Here is a 20,950-nt window from a genome sequence, read left to right on the forward strand (position 1 = left end):
CACACACACACACACACACACACACACACACACACACACACACACACCCCTCTAGCCTAAAACACTTTAATGACTTAAATGAAGAGAAAAATGCTAAACATGGCCTCTGGGCTTCTGCAGGGTCTAGACCTTGTTTTCCCCTTCAGCTTTATCTTCTGCCGTGCTACTCTTCACTAGATGACCTTTAGGGTCCTCAAACGTTCTCTCTCTTGACATATGCTATTCCTTTTGCCTGGATGCTCTCACCCACCCACCCACCCACTCTTTACCTGGTGAAGAAGTCTACTAGCCCTTCGAATCTTGGCCTCTGCTGGGTTAGTGGCATAGCATGTGTCAGAGGTTGTCATTTTGCATTTATATCTATAATTCTGTGACAAATGTCTATCCTCTCCCACTTATAAGCGCCACAGAAGCAGGAACCATGGCTTTTTCCAATCACTATTGTATCCCCAGAGTCTAGTGCACAGTGCCTTGTGCATAGACACTCACTATATATTTAAATGAGGGAGTAAATAATTTGTTAATATGTTCTGTTAATATACATACAGTTTATACTGCACCTCTTGCAGTAGTACAGAGGGCTACAAAAAATAAGGTTCCCGAGACATTGTCCCTGAAGTCCCACAGTCTCTAAGCAGTGATTAAATGATGGCTAACTGTCATTTAAGCATTTCTTCCAAAGGCCTCCAGCATCTCTGAAAATGGTGGCAGAGCTATCCTTTTTTCTTTTAAAGTAAACAACTAAGGCCCCATGTTTCGGTTCATGTCAGGGCTTATTAGAAATGTGATGGTGGTTCAGCTTTAGCAGTGTCTTTCAAAAACTTAATTTCATAGATTCTGTCATTGGCCTCTGGAGTCTAAAGCTTCCTATAGCTCTCTCTGCAAGTCTACTTTTTAAATTCTGACCAAGGTTTAAATTTCCCTATCAAGTTCTTTCTGGGGCTGGGCTGTGACATTGCTATTCCTCTGGTTTCCCTGGCAAAGGTCGTTTGTTTTTTTTTTCTAGTTTCAGCATAAACACTTTATCACTCCCATGTTTCAGGTGCTATCTAGACACTCCGAGGGGTCATCAGGTATCCTTCCTGGCATCTCTTTCTGTTTCTGCAGACCATGTTACAGTCCTTATAATGTTTGTTGCCTTGCCTGGCTGTGATTTCAGTACGTTAAATTTGTGTGATGATTTCTTAAACGGAAAGCTGATGGGTGAAGTGGTGGACCTGCCAGCTCCTGAGACCTTCTGTCTCCCTGGAGGATCACTCTCTATTCCCTAATCCCAGGGAACTCAGCCTTGAAGGAACCAAGCTGGCTTCCAGGTGGGCTCCATGCTGTGGGAACCCCCTCCATGCTGTGGGAACCCCTTCAGCCTCTGTTCATAGCGTGTGCTGGGACCTTTCTTTTCCAAGGTGGGCCCTGTTGCCCAGGACCATGGAGGCCCTCACATCACAGAGTCTGGGGAAATGGATTTCTTCAGCTTGCTTGTTTTATCCTTTGCCTGTGGAATTTTCTCTTTCACAAATTCGTCTCTCCATCAGAACTCAGTTTAAATAAAATCTAAAGGCTCCCTTGTTCAGTTATTCCTTTTTAAACTCTGTTTCTATTTAGTCAGGCTTTGGCAAGAAAACTTCTAAGCGAAGCCCAGGGGAAAAGTGACCATTGGCACAGATTTTAGCCTGTGCTTTGGGCCAAGATTGTTTCTATTTTTATTTTGTTTCTTGTTTTTGTTAACATCCAGGGCACAGATTAAGCACTTTCACTTATCTGTAATGGTGAGAGACCTTTAGATTGCTTGCCTTTGGCCAAGATTCTGCATGCTTAAAACTATTAACCCCCAGCTACCTCCTGGGAGATAAGATCTAGCTGTTCAATTTGGCTTTTCCAAAAGGAGGCTGTGTGCTTCTACTTGATCTGAGATAGAAAAAGGAGAAAGGTAAATCCCAACCTTTGCTGGATTTTCAAAGAGGTTAGTAGCCTAATTTATGGGTTGTCTTTTTTTTTTTTAAACTAACTTTATATTGTAATTTCTCAGCTGCCAAAAGACGTAATTCTGCCTCAGCTTCGCCTTGGCAACCTGCTTTTGGCACTCTGTGCAGCCCTGTCGTTGCTCTGCATTATTTAAGCAGTAATCTTTAAGAAGGTGAGAAACTATTATTGCTTTTTAGCAGAGTTGACATGCTATTGGCGCAGAGTAGTACCTAGAGCTTCAAACATTTCTAATGGCTGTAAACCAACTTAAACACCTCCATGTAGATGTCTCACTGCCATGAGGTCATAGTTTGCTACAAGGGGGAGAAAGAAGAAGATCAAATGTTATTTAAAAGTGTGGGTTGTTGTTTTTTTCCCTTCTTTTTAAGTATTCTTATTCCACTGAGTTGTGGCTGTAGGTTTTGGCCAGGATCCAGACAATCAAGATTTAGCATTCTGACCAGCTGTGATCTAGTAATGTTCCTCAGAGGAAACATTTTGTAGGAGGGAAAGACACATATTTGAGACTGTGAATTGTACTCCTTCCTAATACTTTACAGTGTGAGACCTGGTTGTAGACAGATAAAACAAGCACAAGTGAATCTGAACGAGAACAGAGGGAAAAAAAAGTTTTCAAAGAGCTAAAACTTCACTCCAGCTTGAAGAACTCTCTTGAGGTGGGAAATCTTTACATTTTCTCTTTATTTCACTTTTCCCTAAGTCTTCACATTCATATCATTCCATGGCAGAATGTATTTCTGTTCATAATTGATACTTAGAATGCATTAACGTTCTTATAACAGCATAACAAGTCTTAGGAAGTAAAAATGCCACACAAACTTAATGTAGGCAAGAAGAGAAGAGAAGGAAAAGGTATCAAGCCACTTGACCTAAAAAGTATTATTCTGATTCTCACTCCTCCCTCAAATAGAAGTAGAGTGTGTTTTGGTGGCCAGTCCTATGGATTGGGAGAGAGAAGGAAATTAACATTTTTCAGTCAGACTCCCTCTGTTAAAGCACAGTTAGTTGCTTTGTGATCTTAGGCAGGTTACCTAACCTCTGTGCCTCAGTTTCTTCATCTGTAAAATGAGGATGTATACTTCATAGAGATGAGAGGATGAAATGAGACCATGTATAAAGCTGTTAACAGATTACTTATTCCCTAGTACTTCATAAATGTTAGTTGCTATTGTTTTATTATTAATAATTTATGGAGTACCTACTCATTGTACTAAGAATTTTCCTTGTATATTTTATTTAATCCTGACTGCAACAGCTGTTAGATGGATATACCCACTTCACAGGAGAGGAAACATAGGTTCGGGGTAGTGAAGTGCTCCACCCGTCTCCCATATTTTATAATGGCAGAGCTATAGTGAAGGTCTGGAATATTATATATGGGAGATGTGGAAATGGGAACACATTTTGGACCAGTGCTTTCTCACTTGGTTTCCCCTCTCCCAGTCCCTTTTCTGTAAAAAGAAGCTATAGCTTCGGGAAATAAAACCAACAGAAAAGGAAGATGGGGAGAGAGTGGTGGGGCAAGGATAGTGGAGTGGAATGAACTGGTTCTGCTGTCTTCCGGGTTGGGCTGGCTTCATGGCGAGGTATTCGTATAATGGTTATAGAAGTGCTGAACAGGGTCCTCCTCTTTTAGGTTGGGGAAGCAGAGAAATTCTCCCTCTTATGAAAATTCCCTCTCCCTGAAGCTAAATTCATAAAGAAAAATGACACATCAGAGGTTTGGGGACAATTGGAATGTACCTCAAAGGATTCTGGGAAGCTCTTCTAGTCCCTCAGCATTTGGTAGATCGTGTAAATAGAGGCAGTTGAGCATTTCCACTTGATTCAAAGCCTTTCCCACCCCATGTCCTCAGGAAAAAGGAAAAAGCTGGAATGAAGTTTCACATTGGGCAGAATAAACCTTTTGATTTAGTACTTTCTCCCCCAAACTCTTTTACACTTGCCTTGACTCCTTATCTTCTTGCAGGCAGCTCCCTGATGGGCAGGAGTGGAGATGGGGGTGGGGGGTGTGGGAGGAGCTCTGAGTTTGTTCCTGCTATAAACATTATTCTGTATAGGAGGAAACAGTAGAAGGAATGAGATCTAGATTCTGGTCGTTCCTCTGCTACCTGTTGCCGTGTGTTTCCGTCTAAGACATTAATGTCTTTGAGCCTCAGTTACCTCTTCTGTAAAATGAGGCTAATACTTTTGGAATCCAGAGCCCACGGAAGCAAATAATAACGACAGCAACCACAATTACAGCTACTACTGCCATCGGTATATATGCCAGGCGTTCTGCCAAGGATTTGAAGTGTGTTATTTTATTTAATCCTTACCACAGTCCAATAATCTATTTTACAAAGAAGAAAACTAGAGCACAGAGAAGATAAGTGACTGCCTACAGTCATATAACTAGCAAGTGGTGAATTCGACCTTAAGTTATAACTCCAAATAAACAGGATCACAGTTGCCGATCCAGAAGTTTGAGCATCCTTTCTCATCACCACCACCATCTCCAGATATCTCTAGATATAGCTGAAGAGATAACCAAAGGTAACTGACTGCAGTAAATAAGGACAGAATGAAAAAGAAATTAATGACCTTAATTTAGAGAGATCAAGGAAGACTTGATCCAAAGAAGCCAAATTTAAACCCGACTGTCCTCCTTGACCTCTAAACTCCAAGCCACTTGCCTTCTCCCTCACCATGCTATTGTTGGGATCCTAGGATATCCTTTTTTACTTGTAGCAAAAAGGCTTATTATTAAGTAATTTAACAGTCCCCGATGTGGTTCAGTTATTCAACGACCTATGCCCTGTTTCACTAAACCGTGGCCTAGTAAATTTGTAATTATAATATCTTTGGGTTGTTTTTTAATAAATTCCTTTTAATTGCAGCATTAAGCCCCAGATGTCATGTTTCCAGTTTGGACCTAAGCCAAGCTAGGAGAGGCATCCATTCAAGGCAAACAGCTGATGAGAAGAATGTGTGCAGTGAACTGGGGGACTCAGTCCAGTTGCTAAAGCTCAGGCTCTTTGCCCCCGTATCTAGTGCCTTAGAACATAGGGACCCTTGGCTGAAGTGGAGGATAAAGAAATGCTACTACATTTCCTGCTGCATCCACTCCTCCCCAGAACACTCAGGTTTACTCTGGTTGTCACTAAGAGTAGAAGTTCCCTGTAAGTTATTCATCACTATTTAAATACTGTACTAATTTCATTTGATAAGTAAATTGTCAATTGCCTTTAAAAATTGGTCTTAATAATTAGTAAATCTAGGCATTTCAACCTTTTCTTCCATCTAGATAAAATAATTATGAAGCCAGACTGTAATCAGACAAAAAGAATCTTGAAACATTCTGGGCATTCTTTTTTAATCTATCATTTGCCTTTTTAATTGCTACCTTTCTGGGGTTTTTTTGGGTTTTTTTTTTTGTTTTTGCGGTACACAGGCCTCACTCTGTTGTGGCCTCTCCCATTGCGGAGCACAGGCTCCGGACGCGCAGGCTCAGTGGCCATGGCTCATGGGCCTAGCCACTTCGCGGCATGTGGGATCTTCCTGGACCGGGGCACGAACCCGTGTCCCCTGCATCGTCAGGCGGACTCTCAACCACTGCGTCACCAGGGAAGCCCGCTACCTTTCTCTTTTTAGTCAATAATAGAGGTATAACGTTCCTATTTTTCTTGTAAGAATTTAACTAATACCAAAACGTGTAATGAAGATTCATTCTAGAAACCTATTAAATATGAAAGTCAGAATTATTTTATTAAAAATCTATTCCTTGGGCTTCCCTGGTGGCGCAGTGGTTAAGAGTCCGCCTGCCGATGCAGGGGACACTGGTTCGTGGCCCTGTCCGGGAAGATCCCACATGCCGCGGAGCGGCTGGGCCCGTGAGCCATGGCCACTGAGCCTGCGCGTCCGGAGACTGTGCTCCACAACGGGAGAGGCCACAACAGTGAGAGGTCCGCGTACTGCAAAAAACAAAACAAAACAACAAAAAGAACAAAACCAAAAAAAATACCTATGCATTGTGTTTTTATACAGAAATACAATAGTTTGGTTTTTAATAGTAAAACTTGAGAAATATCTTAAATCCACAAAAATAAGAAAATGATTAAGTAAGTTATGATATTCCATTCAGTGGAGTAGCCATTTAGAATTGTTTACCAAGAGGTTTGAATAACTTCCAACAACAGGATACAGAATTGTATATATATATACTGCAAACACAGCTTTCATTTTGGTTTTTGTTTGTTTGGTTTTGTGTCTTTTTTAAATTAAACACACATATATAAAATCAAAGTCTGAAAGGAAAATATCCAAATAATGGTTATTTGATGGGTAATAGGCTTTTGAGTGATTTTTATTTTTTAATATGGTTTATATTTTTTAGTTTTCCAGGGAGTATAAATTATTATAATAATTAAAAATGCATGTGTGTTCATATATATTTTAATGCAGTCATTCAACACTTGAGCTGTTTAAACCTCAGCTATCTTAAAAATTTGGAACATTGCTAAGATTCTGGAAGTAATAAAAAATTAATTCTGAGCAGCCAAAACTAATGTTACAAAACTCATATAATAAAGCATATTATGCCCAGGATATCTGCTGGTCCATCACTCAAATCCTGTTTACTCTTGCTTTGCACACAATTCTCAAGACATCTACTTTACAAGAACACAGCAAATTAGAAGCAAATGTCAAAAAAGGAGAAGCGCTCACAGGCAAGAGCACTGACTTGGCCACACGTGACAGCCTGACAGTGAGAGAGGACACAGAAAAGCCTGAGTGCAGACCTAAGAACTCGGACTCAGATCCCCGATTCAGAAACACGCCCCTGAAAGACCCATAGTCTCTCTACTATGTCATAGTTAGTAAGACATGTTAATACTGATGGCCCAAAGTTATCAAGAAAATACATTTTTTAATTGGAAAGTGAATAGATACATGTATATGTATAACTGAATCACTTTGCTGTACACCTGAAACTATCACAACATTGTTAACCAACTATACTTCAATATAAAATTAAAAGTTAAAAAAAATTTTTTTTAATAAAAAAAGGGAAAATACCTTTCTTGTTCAACTTTTTTTAAGATTATAAGAAAGACTAGGGCTTCCCTGGTGGCACAGTGGTTGAGAGTCCGCCTGCCGATGCAGGGAACACGGGTTCATGCCCCGGTCCAGGAAGATCCCACATGCCGCGGAGCAGCTGGGCCCATGAGCCATGGCCGTTGAGCCTGTGCTCTGCAACGGGAGAGGCCACAACAGTGAGAGGCCCACATACTGCAAAAAAAAAAAAAAAAGATTATAAGAAAGACTAATAAAAATTTTTGAAAGGTTTCATGGCACATAGCTGCAAATGGGAAAAAAAAGACAGTGTGTGATTGTAGGGTAAACGTTAGATATGTAGACTTCCTTATTTGTCTCCGTAATACCTCATCTTCTTACCGTTCTTAAGAGGGAACGTTTTACTGTTTCTTAGGTTTTCTAAATTGTATTTGATACTGTCATTACCCGGGCTCTCATAAAAATCCAGGAAAACTGGGTAAGATCCCAGGATCAGGATGTCAGCAAATGCCAAAGTCTCCATCTCACAAAAGCCTTTGAATCCATGCATCGAAACAGGAGTAACGTCATCAGGGACCTACTGTTGATGCACAGGGAACTCTAATCAACATTCTGTAATAACCTATATGGGAAAAGAATCTGAAAAAGAATGGACATATGTATATGTACAACTGAATCGCTTTTCTGTACACCTGAAACTAACAACATTGTAAATCAACTATACTCCAATATAAAATTTTAAAAATTAAATTTAAAAAATAGGGGTAACACCCCAGACCCAGAGCTTAGCTATAGGTTGGGTGGCAGCAGGGAGGGTGTCAAGTCATTCACCCTTCGTAGCCATAAGTGGTTAAGCACCTGGCCTGTGGTCCCGTGCCAGCAATATCACCTTCAGCGTTCCGGGCGGGTTTACCTGGTGCTTCCCACCCCTCATGGGCTGTGGTGGCAGCTGAAAGCGTGGCCTGTCTGCCCAGAATAGGCTGTCTGTGGGTGGTGCTGATGCTGTTTTGGTTTGATTACCTAGGGCCCCTGCAGAATCATGTAGAGAGGGACACTTGTCAGCAAGTAGCAGTGAAAACAAGAAGGTTGGCCAAAATGTGCAGCTTACCCCATTACTGTGAGTTTTGACAACATATTAACTGAAAACCCAGATTAAGGCCAACAAGTTTTGCTCTGCTTAGTTTTTCTTGAGAACTAAAAACAGTAATTTACTAGTCTACTTGCCTGGTTCTGTGTGTGCCCCAGTGAGCACCCCTAATTAGGAAATCGCTCTTGGCACCAACACTCATAGCCAAGCAAGGGAGCCTGATGGGCACATGGATTAGAAGAAGCCTTTTGGTTGCCTTTCCTCAAGAAGCTTGACGAACCTTTGCTTAGACCACAGGGATAGTCGAGCATCAAGAGAGATCTGAGAGGAGAGGGGGCAGGAGCTGGCCTAAGGGTTTGGGGCTGTAGACACAGGTAGAAGGAACCCGAGATCCTTTCTTCTTTCTCAGTGCACTTACCATGACTGTAATTTGAAAATGTATTATTTCAGTAACTGTGGATGTCTTTCTACTGCAAGATTGGAAGCTCGTCAGAGGCAGGGCCAGCATGTCTTACATCTGTTCCCCCTCCTCAAGGCCTGGCACATGTAGCAGCTATTTGTTGGATAGCTATAGTTTTAAGTCTAACCTCTGCTCCTGCCTGGTACTTGTTTTTGTAAGCCACTTCTCTGTGTGTGTTTCCTCATCTGAAGAACACCAGTCAGATGGATCTTGTGTTTGCACCTCCCTCTGTCTCTGGACCCAGTTTGTTCATATAGTTGTATTGAAGCTGACTAGCGTCAGCCAAGTATGATGTCTAGAGCTGTGATTAGTGCTCCAGAGGTGGCTTCACTAGCGTAGTTTACAAACTATCATTTCCAGAGTCTGGGTACTCTATTTCCATTAACTAATTATTATTTATTATTTCAGACTTAAGAGTAATAACGTATACCCTGCTTTCCTGATGGGGTTTCTGTGAGGACCAAGTGAAATGATGTATATGAAATAACTTCAGAAACGATAATGCTCTGGGTAGCCAAACAGTGATTATTATTGCTGGCCCAAAAGTATCCTCCTGAGAAGCAACTCAAGTTTGAAGGAAGGTACTGAAGACCAAGTATTGTAAAGTGTGTGTGACTAGCGTTATAAAGGAGAGGTCATTTCCCAAGTTAATTTTTCGTTGAACACACACACGCACACACACACACACCCCTCCTTGTTCCTGTCTCTGCCACTTATCTCATGCAAGGCGGTTAGCATTCGGGTATTGGAAAAGCTATCGATCATTGAGCTATGAGTCATGGATTTTAGTCCAGCCTCACCCCTGCCTCGCTGAGGTTATCGTGGGCAAGTCATTGAAGTTCTCTGTCAAATGAGGATACCTGCTTTATGAAGGTAAAATAAGACTTGAATATTAAAAACAAGAATAAGATATTGGTAGCCCTTCAGACATAAGAAGTTGATCACATCCTCATATATTTTTCTTTCCAGATCCAGTCCCTCCAGTTGCCTCGACTCCTCCCCATATGACATTGTCTCTACCCCCCGCCCTACCCTCTGCATATATTTCCGTATATCTTGTATCCTTCTTAAAGGAAGCTCCCAATGCTGAACTCAGAATACTTTATGTTGCATTTTGTATTTGGACACTAAAATTAATACTAAGGTTGAGTATTATCAATTTGTATTATCTCAAACCTAAATATGTTATTTCCTATCTCTGGATCCAGAAGGTTTAAGCTGAGTTCTGAGGTTGAAAGTAACTTCTCATTTTTGTTTGTCTTCTAGCGACAGACATCACACCTCCAGTGCAATCCCTGTTCCAAAGAGACAAAGCTCCGTATTTGGGGGTGTAGATGTAGGCTTCTCTGGGGGGATGCCTTCACCAGACAAAGGACACCGGAAACGGGCCAGCTCAGAGAATGAGAGACTCCAGTACAAAACCCCTCCCCCCAGTTACAGCTCAGCATTAGCCCAGCCTGTGACCACTGTCCCCTCCACGGGAGAATCTGAGAGAAAGACAACATCTCTGTCTTCCTCCTTGGACACCTCCTTGGACTTCTCCAAAGAAAACAAGAAAAAAGGGGTAGATCTGAGTGACAGCTTCAATGGAGGCCATGGGAGTGTGAACACTAGCCAGGAACAGGGACAAGCCCTCCCGGGGCCTCCAGCCACAGTCAACGGCACCCTCCTGCCCAGCGAGCAGGCCGGCTCCTCCAGCGCCCAGCTTCCAGGGGGGTTCCACCCGGTCTCCGAAGCCGAGCTCTGCTGTACCGTGGAGCAAGCAGAAGAGATCATCGGCATGGAAGCCACAGGCTTCACCTCAGGCGATCAGCTGGAAGCATTTAACTGCATCCCCGTGGACAGTGCCGTGGCAGTGGAATGTGACGAACAAGTTCTGGGAGAATTTGAAGAGTTCTCCCGAAGGATCTATGCACTGAACGAAAATGTATCCAGCTTCCGCCGGCCACGCAGGAGTTCTGATAAGTGAAGCGAGCGGACAGACGGTAGGACCAGGATAGAGTCACTGCTTGAAATGAGGATAAAGCTGCACTGGTTACCCTTTGTAATAATTATGACACAAAATGAATATTAATGGAGGATATTCCTCAGAAAAATAGACTTTGTGAATCAAGGAGGGACTCAGGATCATTGTGTATCAGTGGGCCAAAGTTAGACTTTGCTTGCAAGATTTGCTTTTCAGGCCTGTCAGTTATTTTAAGGCAGAAGTCTAGCTCTAGTCACCTTATAGGCATTTGACTGCTTTTTTATTTACACTTCTGTGTTATCCTCAGAGGGAAGATGATAATATATAAATAATATAATGAATTTATCTTTAGTTTCTTATAAGCATTTGCCCTCACCATAGTTTATGAAACTTTGGGAAAATTGAATATTCAGTAAAAGGTCTCCAACATCCACTGAAGGATCTTTGGCCGTCCATTAAGTTGATGAGTTAGAAGCACAATGGCCTCCTTATACCCAGGCCCACCTGCCCCTGCCCCTGCCCCTGGTCCCAGACTTCACAGTCAACCTAGCTGTCACCCCGTCTGCACAGTAGATACCTTGTGCATCCTGACGACTGAGGACATCACGTTTGCTGGTTCTTTAATGAAGTTGCCATTACCTTCCACCTCTTCCAGTCAGCCATACCCTTGCTGCAGCCCTCAGATTATAGGGAAGACCTCACCACTGGTGGATCCCAGGGGATCCTCAAGGACCCCTGAGGTTACTATAGTCAGGTGGCCTCCAGTTCCCTCTGGGGGCCACAGTTATGTGGGCAGAGGCTGTTGTCAAAAGCTGGGTGTGCTTTCTGGCAACACACTCACCATATAGAAATCCCTATATGTAAACCCCATGTTAATTTATTAAATTTCAGTTGGAAAGGAAGGCATTGTATATGATAAAATATGTGTAGAGTCAGGCTGTCCAGTGTGCAGACTGCAAGGCAGTTGAGGTAGTTAGATTAAGAGACTAGATGAGGCATAAAATACTATCGGTATGTGTGCAATTGCATAAATATTAAATTATGTTTTTGAAGTACATTTTCATTCCTGGAGCTCAGATATCATTTGCTATTGCTATATACTTTATATACCCAAGGACATCGCCTCAGGGTTGCAAGCTCTTTAAGGAAATTCTATGCTTATATCCGTGTATTGTATAAAGAATAAAAATTGAGTTTACTTCACTCAACCTGATTTTTTTTTTCCCCAGCTTTGAAATTCCTCTTGAACCTACATCTCCGTATGTTACATCGTGACAGCACTAGCCTGAACAAAACCTGTGGCTGTATCTAAGCTAATGCCGTTGACTTCATTTGAGTTTACATATTGTGTGTAGCAACACACCGTCACAGGCGTACTCTGCAGTAGCTCATTGGTCCTCCATAACGACTTAACTCATAGGTTTCATAATCATTTTCATATTTTGTCCAAGCATTCCTGGGCTCAATTATAAACAGAGCTACACTGGTAAATGGAATAGTTCATGTTGTTATTTTTCAGGTAAAGAACTCACAAGATCATTGTATGACAGACAGACCCAACCTGCAAGCAATTAAAAGTTTTAACTTGATCTGAAGAAATCCATCCTATTCCTCTAAACAGGTGGAACTACTCCAAACCTGGAGCGGAAGCCATCCGTAGAGTCACGGCTTCCTTGCAGAGTACCGTCATTCATTTTGGAGTCAGTAAGGGTGGAGCTAGACATGATCTTGGATGTACATCAGACTGGGCTGTGGGGTCCTCCAGTGAAGTAACATCTACCCCCCACCAAGCCCAAAAAAAAAAGGTTTTGAAGGACTATATTAGTATTGAACAATGGAAGGTGAATCACATGTGACGTGTGATTCTTCAGATATGGGAGAGACCTTTAAACTTCATGCGAAACTCAAAGACAAGGTGCATTCAATGCAGGTGCTCCAGCCCAGCTTCTGGCATCACCAAGCAGAGGGACCACGTACAGGAGCACCCATAGTTACAGTGTCATCTCAGATTCCACACAGCCAGATAGAGCCTGCAGCTCCGGGGTTCCATCTGTCAATCTCCCATTTGTGGACTCCCTGATTCTGGGGTTCACAGCCTTTGACCCACACAGCAGGGAACCCCACCATTGAATGTGATCTGGTAGGCCAGAACTGATCAATAGTTACCTACACATTTGCCTAATCCACACCGTGTCCAGTGATGTTGTGCCTCAAAACACCACTTAGGTTTCGGTTTATTTAGTTTAGGTTTTGAGTTTTCACCGAGTTTGTTTGATGTCTGCAGTTTCTGCCAAACTTGGGTAGATCCTACAGCATTACATTCTCCGGGAATAACTCTGACATTTCCCAAAGCTGCAGAATTCATTTTGCCTCTGTTTAAAGTGGCCAAGGCCAAATATGGGATGAGGTATTATCTCCTACTAATCTTTGTAATTTTTGCTTTGAGACTATAAGTTGAAATGAAAACTCAGTCCTATCCATTTCTGAACTAAGAGCCCTTTCAATTTTCATGTAGCTGAGACACTTTTACAGCCGGCAAATGTTATCAGATGAATATTTGCTTGTGTTTTCTCTCTCCACTTCCCCTTACCCACTTTAAAAATTCCAGAGATTTTTTTCCCCCCCAGAATATTAGTTTTGGAAGATTGTATCCAGCTTTATTTTTTTTAGCAGTTCTAATAGTGCCCATTTATCCTGACCTAACCAGTTATTTAAATAATTTTTTAAACCACCACCAATAATAAATGGCATGTGAAACTGATCTGTTGGTAATTGGAAGAAAACTCAGCATCTGTATTTATAAAATAAAATTGATTAGTATTTATTTTGAGAGTAAAAGTGTATGTTACTTCCCTGCTATGTTTGAGTCCTGTCTTCTTCACTGTTTTGAATTTCATACTAAAGCTGAGTTAACTATGAAAACCTCATTCTTAAACAGTCAGCCAGCCATTCCGCATTTACTGAGCTAGCGCTCTCCCTCTTTGCAAGGGACTGGACTAAACAAGGTTATACAAAGATTAATAAGCCTTGACCTCTGCCACATTCTCCAGTTGTGGGGGGAAGGGTGGCATAAGTATATTAACAATTAAGTATAATTCAGTGTGATAAATTCTATGATGGAGAAATGTATAGCCATGCTACAGAATTCAGAGAAAGCTGTTCTGCCTCAAGGATCAGGAAAGGGTCGTGGAGGTAATACAGATGAAAGATGTATAAGATTTCACATTACAGATGGAGGGAACAGCATGGGCAAAGCCCAGAGGCAAGGCAGGGCCGCATGCGTGTTCGCAAAATTGCAAGGAGCTTGCTGTACTTGGGCCCTGAATGGATGTGAAGAAAGGTGAGAGGAGAAATTGAATTGCAGACCCATGGGGAAGGACTTAAAATGCCAGGGGAAGAGATTTGGATGCATGCAGTGGGCGACCGATCGGTACCCTTTCCAGACTTGAAAGCAGAAGAGTAACTTGGTTAGATGTGAGTTACAACTAGCAGCCATGCTGAGGCTGGACTCTAGTGATGCTCTTCTTAATCTTCTTCTGTACTGTTTTGTTTAGGAAAAAAAGTCTCTCTGAAAAAGAGGTTCATCCTTATGTCCTTAATGGTTTCAGGGTAAATACTGAATAATGAACTGGGTTTTTACCGTGTGATACAAAGGGCAGTCAGCATCTATTCTTTAGAAGCTAGATTCCGAATGCCCCAATTCAGCCACTTTGAAGTTATGACCCTGCTCAAATCATGAAACCCTTAATGACGCCTCACTTCTTAATCTGTAAAGAATTGGAGAGAACTCTGCCCTTGCCATTATGTTTGTATGGAGCCTGCACCATCAGTGTTGGTTCCCTTTTGTCCTGTGGAAGGCTGCCTGCTGCCTAGTGACAAAAAGGATGCCTGAGACTCACTAGAACCATTTCTTGTTCTAGCACTTGGGCACGGCCACTTAACCCCTCCGAATCTGGCTTCCAATCTGTCACATAGGAATGATACCTCACACCGATCAGAATGGCCATCAAAAAGTCTACAAACAATAAATGCTGGAAAGTGTGGAGAAAAGGGAACCCTCCTACACTGTTGGTGGGAATGTAAATTGGTACAACCATTATGGAGAACACTATAGAGGCTCCTTAAAAAACTAAAAATAGAACTACCATATGGTCCAGCAATCCCACTCCTGGGTATATATCTGGAGAAAACCATAATTCGAAAAGATCCATGCACCCCGATATTCATAGCAGCACTATTTACAATAGCCAAGACATGGAAGCAACCTAAACGTCCATTGACAGATGAATGGATAAAGTAGATGTGGTACTTATATACAATGGAATATTAGCCATAAAAAAAGAATGAAATAATGCCATATGCGGCAACATAGATGGAACTAGAGATTATCGCACTAAGTGACATAAGACAAAGACAAATATGATATCGCTTACAGGTGGAATCTAAAAAACGATACAAATGAAGTTATTTACAAAACAGTCACAGATGCAGAAAACAAACTTATGGTTATGGAGGGAAAAGTGGGGAGGGATAAATTGGGAGATTGGGATTGACGTATACACACTACTATCTCTACTCAATACTCTGTAGTGACCTATATGGGAAAAGAATCTAAAAAAGAGTATATGTATGTATTTGTATAACTGATTCACTTTACATCAGAAACTTAACAAACACAACATTGTAAATCAACTATACTCCAATAAATTAAAAAAAAATTAAAAAGTATGGGTGATACCCACATCTCTCCCCACCCCACCCCAACCCCGCCCTGGGGTCAGATAAGAGTGTAAGAAGTGATGAGTATTTTTATGAAACACTTAATGATCTTTACAAAGCACCACGCGCGTTGGGAGGAGTTAGTCATTCAACAAGGATTTCTTGCATTGTATACATCAGGCTTTGAAACGGAGGTCTCCATTCGGTACACATGGAGAATGTGTCAGGGCTGAAACTGCTCTTTTGAAAAACAACTCTAAACAAATGTAAAGTGTTTCGAGGTCTTTTGGTGGGTGGCATGGACAGTGTTGAGACATGGTCTATAAGCCTAATTAGCTTAATTTTTATGGGTTTTTTTTTTTTTTTTAACGCCTGGCAGATGAGTTTATTTAGGCCACCTCATCCATACATATTCTCTCACATAGCTTCTGGCTGCCTTGCTGAACGCTGAACTAGTGCCCAGAGCTCTTAATTTTGCTCAAAATAGATAGAGGCTTTCTTTTTTTTTTTTTTTTTTCCTCTTGGCGCATCTAACCATGGTTTTGTAGGTAGACAGCTCAGCCTTGTGGATTTTAAATGAATAAAGAAATACATGTCTATAAAATAATCCCACACTTTTTTAGAGACTGGCAATGTCAGCAATCCAGAAAAAAGCATGGTCATGAATCTCGATAAAAATGAAAAAGACAGCCAGTTGGAGAAATAGCTATAGTCAGCCAAGCCCAAGCCCAGAACTACAAGGGGGAGAGTGGTAGGCTCAGATCCTTTTGGCTTTGTACAGAACGCAAGTCTAATGAACTTCCTTTCTCTCAGTCCCCATTAAAAGTACAAGCAGCAAATTAGAAAGGAATCAAGGTTGGGAGTAGACAGAAATAGTGGATAACCTGACTCGAAGAAGCAGATACAAACAGGCAGGAAGGAAGCAGTCTGGGCATGTTGAGTGAGAAGCCCTCGGCCCCGGAGAGCAGCCAGTCAAAGGGATTCAGATCCCAGCCCCACCGCTCACTGGCTGTGCGGCCCAGGCAAGGCACTTGACTTCGAGCCCACATGCTCCTCTGAAAAGTGGTAAGCCCCTTGCTCAGCTTTTCCCTTGCGCCTGGACAGAGACTCCTCTTGCCCTAGGAGCAAATTAGTATTCATTCTTCAAAACCCATCTCAGCTCACCTTGGGGTCCAGAGCATGGCAGGAAAGGAGAAGACCCCCACCTGTCACTCTCTACCTGTTGTGAATAACTTGGGGCTAAATCATTTCACACAGCCTGCTTCTAGTCAGGGTTTTATATGTAGCAAAACAGCTACTACCCTGCCATCTACTCAAGATCCTCGACGCAGTGGTTGTAAAATATATCACAAAAATTAACAAAACAGCTAGCTTAAGATAACTCAGCTTAAATGATTTTACTGTTTCTAAATAGCCCTCAGTCATCAGAAAAAGGATAAATTCATTTTACTTTGATAGGAAAATGCGTAAAATATTTTAAGGGAGTATATTATTCAAAATGGTTAAAATAAATGGATACTTTAAGGGATAAACTTGTTCTCTCAAAAATTTACTTGCAAAAAAGTTTTAAATTCACTTATTCCTCAAAGAAACCAGAATCACTGTGTCTTGCTCTTTGAGTTTTGCTGTGTTGTGAGGAGGTCGCCAGGCTACTTTACATGCAGATGGTCTGTGAGCTTTCACTCATGCAAGGTGAGGTCTGTCTCCAAGCTTGCTGGCCATGGGGCCAGGCCCTTTGCTCCCAGAAACCTGCCAGCTGCCTTGACTTCTCTGCCCAGGGCACAGGCCAGGGCAGAAAGGGCGGCCTTGGGGGGACCAGGGGAAGGCAGGCACTTAATTGGCCTTTGGAAGGAGACTCCTGAGGTTTAGGGGCGAGAACTGGTGGCTGCGCAGGGCTGGGCCATGGCTAGGGTTGCCGCCTGGATTGCAGTCACCTCCTCCCTGGCTCCCTTCAGCCACCTTCTTGCCCTCCAACCCATTCTGCATACTGCAAACCCAGTGACCTGTCCTACACACAGCTCTAACCCTCTAGGAACTGTTAAACAAAGGAAAAAAATCAGACACACACTAGTTAACCAAATGGTTGATGAGAGGAAGTTTCTCTTACAGAAATATTCCAAGTAAAATAAAATTCAGGAGGGATAATAGAATTAGACTGTCACCACTTTGCCATTCTAATGAATGTAATACATCTAAGACAATGATCATCAGTGGCTGCTAATATCACAGAAAGAGAGAAAACCAGACATTTTATGCCTCCTGATGAAAGAACACAACACTAATGAAGAATTCTTGGCAAAAGTTTGACCCGAAGTATGATCGAACCTCTATCTGTGGTGTCCAATACAGTAGCTGCTGACCATGTATGGCTATTTAGTTGAAAAGTGGCTCATTCAGATTGAGATGCGCTGAGAGTGTGAAGTACACACTGAATTTCAGAGACTTGGTACAAAAATAGAATGTAAATTTATATTAAGAATTTTTGTATTGCTCACATGTTGGAATAATACTTTGGATATATGAAATTAAGTAAAATATAATTTCATCAGTTTCTTTTACTTCTTAAGATGTGACTACTAGAAAATTTTAAATTGCATGTGTGACTCGCATTTGTGGCTCACGCTATATTACTATTGGTCAGAACAGCTCTGGATCTAACTACTAGGAAAATCAGAGGGCAAGTGAGCATGTTAACACCTGGAACATGCAATCAGCAAAATCTAGACAGTGGGAAACTCTATAGGACAAAGAACTTGGTTTCCTCAATAAGTATATTGCAAGAAAAAACTGAAAGAAGGAAGGGAGAACCTGTTAAGAAGAGACATAAGATTTCCCTGGTGGCCCAGTGGGTAAAACTCCGCACTCCCAGTGCAGGGGGCCCGGGTTTGATCCCTGGTCGGGGAACTAGATCCCACATGCACGCCGCAACTGAGTCCGCACACCACAACTAAGAAGATCCCGCGTGCCACAACTAAGACGCAGCGCCTAACTAAATTTTTTTTAAAAAAAGAGACGCAATAGTCATCAATCAATCCCATTATGGACCTTGTTTGGTTCATGTAAATCAAACAACCTTAAAATAAAGGCATAATCAAAATGTAAACACTGACGAAATATTTGATTGTATTAACGATTTTTTTTTAGATCTGATAATAGTAAAAAATAGTGTAACAGTTTTTTGAAAAGTCTGTATCTCTTAGAGGTGCATATGAAACATTTACAGATGAAGAGCATTTGTCTGGAATTGGGATGGGGTATGCAGTGGGGTATAGATGAAACAAGATTGGCCATAGGTGATGGGTGATAGGTAACTGGAGGTCACCCTGTTGCCTCTAGCCCACACCCTACCCTCCAGCCAGGTGGATGCTTGCCATTCCCAGAATGCCCCTGCTCCCGCATGCCCCAGGGCCATTGCCCCCATAACAAACGGCAAACCAAACCACTGTTCCTCCTATAAGCCAGAGTTCAGCCATTCTCCTTTCCTCTTTGAAGTCCTCCCTGCCATCTTCCCCAGTCTCCATCCCCACCTCCACCCTGAAACAGGTAGGCCTCCCTCCTTTGGGATCCTCCCACCACCTGTGTGTGCTCCCACAGCGGCCCTTACATTTTCTCTAAGTGTCTGTTTCCCTGTCTGTCACCTTCAGCAGGCTGTGAGCTCCCAGAGGGCGGGCACCCTGTTGTAAGGCGCAACTAGTGCTCAGGAAAGATTGCTAGACCAGTGTGCTGAGTGCCCGTTTTACAAATGAAGCAGTTGAGGCCCAGAGAAGTCAGTGTCATAGCCAAGTTCCCAGAGCTAAAACTTAACAAGAGCTAGGACTTGAAACCAGAAGCTTCGAGTCGTTTCTCTACTTTCCAGCTGAGCTGCAGGCCACAGTTCCCTGCATGCATTCATTCATTTAGCATTGATTGGGCGCCCCCTATTGACTGGCCCTGGTGGAACAAATCATGGGGCAGTGCTATGAAGGAAAACCACAGGCAACAAACCATGGGAATCTGACATGGGGGAGCCACTTTGCCCTGGGATCTCAGGCAAGCCTCCTTGGGGAAGTGAGATTTAAACAGATTTGAAGCTATAGAGAGCCCATTCCAGGCCAAGGGGACCGCATATGCAAAGCTTTGGAGTAGAGAGTGATGAGCCATGAGGCTGGACAGTGGCAAACTGGGTCCACAGACAACACCTCCACCCCTACCAGGGTTGTTTTCTGTCAATTATATTTTGCACTGTAGTGTTGATGATTTTTTTTAAAAAAAATATAAGTACATCCTGACCACTCTGGCTGGCCCCCTTAGGACTCGGCTTCAGTGTTGGCCCCTGCATCTGTGTCACCAACCCACTGGCACAAGGAATTCTATTGTGGATGGAAGTTTTTGATGTACGGTCACAGCCCAGATGTACAGAAATGTAACTTTATTTCCCCATAACAGTCTTCATCCAACCTCATGAATGCCCTTTTCAGCTAATGGCAGAAGACTCTTTTTTTTTATAAATGTATATATTTTATTTTTGGCTGCGTTGGGTCTTCGTTGCTGCGTGCGGGCTTTCTCTAGTTGCAACGAGTGGGGCTACTCTTTGTCGCAGTGCACGGGCTTCTCATTGTGGTGGCTTCTCTTGTTGCGGAGCACAGGCTCTAGGCACGAGGGCTTCAGTAGTTGTGACACGTGGGCTCAGTAGTTGTGGCTCACAGGCTGTAGAGCGCAGGCTCAGTAGTTGTGGCACACGGGCTTAGTTGCTCTGCAGCATGTGGGCTCCTCCTGGACCAGGGCTCAAACCCGTGTCCCCTGCATTGGCAGGCAGACTCCCAACCACTGTGTCACCAGGGAAGCCCACTGGCAGAAGACTCCTGATCTTGCTATTTCAAGGCAACTCAGTCATTTTCTAGTTAAACCATATCTTCTATGCGGTAAGTGTTCAAATTTCCAAGTCCTCCCTGACCCCACCCTTCACCCAAGTGGCCCCAGGGCTTCTGACGAGTCTCTCTGAACTGCCCATAGTGTGGCTCATTTGGATGTTGGCTGCTGGCCTCCATTTTTCTGATCTCTGGGTCCTCACACCTGTGTCATCCTTCCCTAGGACCCTCTCAGCCCTGCTCGGCTCCCCTGGGGACTCAGGCCACCTGGCCCACCTTCTCTCACTTCCTTGTGAGGCTGCCCTCAGGGCTCCCGGCCTGGACTTCTCGCCTCTGCTAGTTGGCAGCCCGGCACCCTGAAGAGCACAGAACTCCTATGAAGGCTTGCCTAGGTCTACGTGGCAGACTGGGCAGTTGGGTCCCTTGTCTGTGACTGGCCCAAACCTATTTCCTATTTAGACCCCAGACGGGGTCAGGGACAGGGGAGGAAGGACCCCTCTCAGCCTTCACCAATCTTTTGGGGTCTAGCTCCACCCCTTCCAAATAGCGCCCCCTGCAGCTCTTCAAGTTTCTACTCCCTTTTTTCAGAGGTCGGAAAACACCCCTACATTGCCACCTGCATGCATTCTCTTCTCCTCCATGGCAGTATTTTTTTTTATGGCTATACACTAAAGTTCCCTAGGCTCCAGGCTCTGTCTAGTCAGACGAAACTTTTCTTGCTCCACAAAGCCTGCTCTTGCAATGAAAGCCTGGCTTTTGAGACATTCAGCCCTTCAATTCCCTTTCTTGTTCTGGACTCTATCTACGCTGCCCTGGAGGCAGTATAAATCTCT

General features: G+C 42.9%; 1 protein-coding gene across 1 annotated transcript in view; it reads left to right on the forward strand.

Annotated features, from left to right (window-relative positions):
* UVRAG (UV radiation resistance associated) overlaps positions 1-11,759 on the forward strand; it is a 318,729-nt gene extending 306,970 nt beyond the window's left edge. The window contains exon 15 of the mRNA XM_027083424.1: positions 9,852-11,759. Coding sequence (XP_026939225.1) covers positions 9,852-10,554 — 703 coding nt within the window. The 3' untranslated portion in view covers positions 10,555-11,759. The remainder of the gene's footprint in view (positions 1-9,851) is intronic.
* Positions 11,760-20,950: the final 9,191 nt, after the last annotated feature.

The sequence above is a fragment of the Aethalodelphis obliquidens genome, unplaced genomic scaffold (genome assembly GCF_003676395.1).
Source record: "Aethalodelphis obliquidens isolate GAN/ISIS:26980383/991018 unplaced genomic scaffold, ASM367639v1 scaffold50, whole genome shotgun sequence".
NCBI classification, from domain to species: domain Eukaryota; kingdom Metazoa; phylum Chordata; class Mammalia; order Artiodactyla; family Delphinidae; genus Aethalodelphis; species Aethalodelphis obliquidens.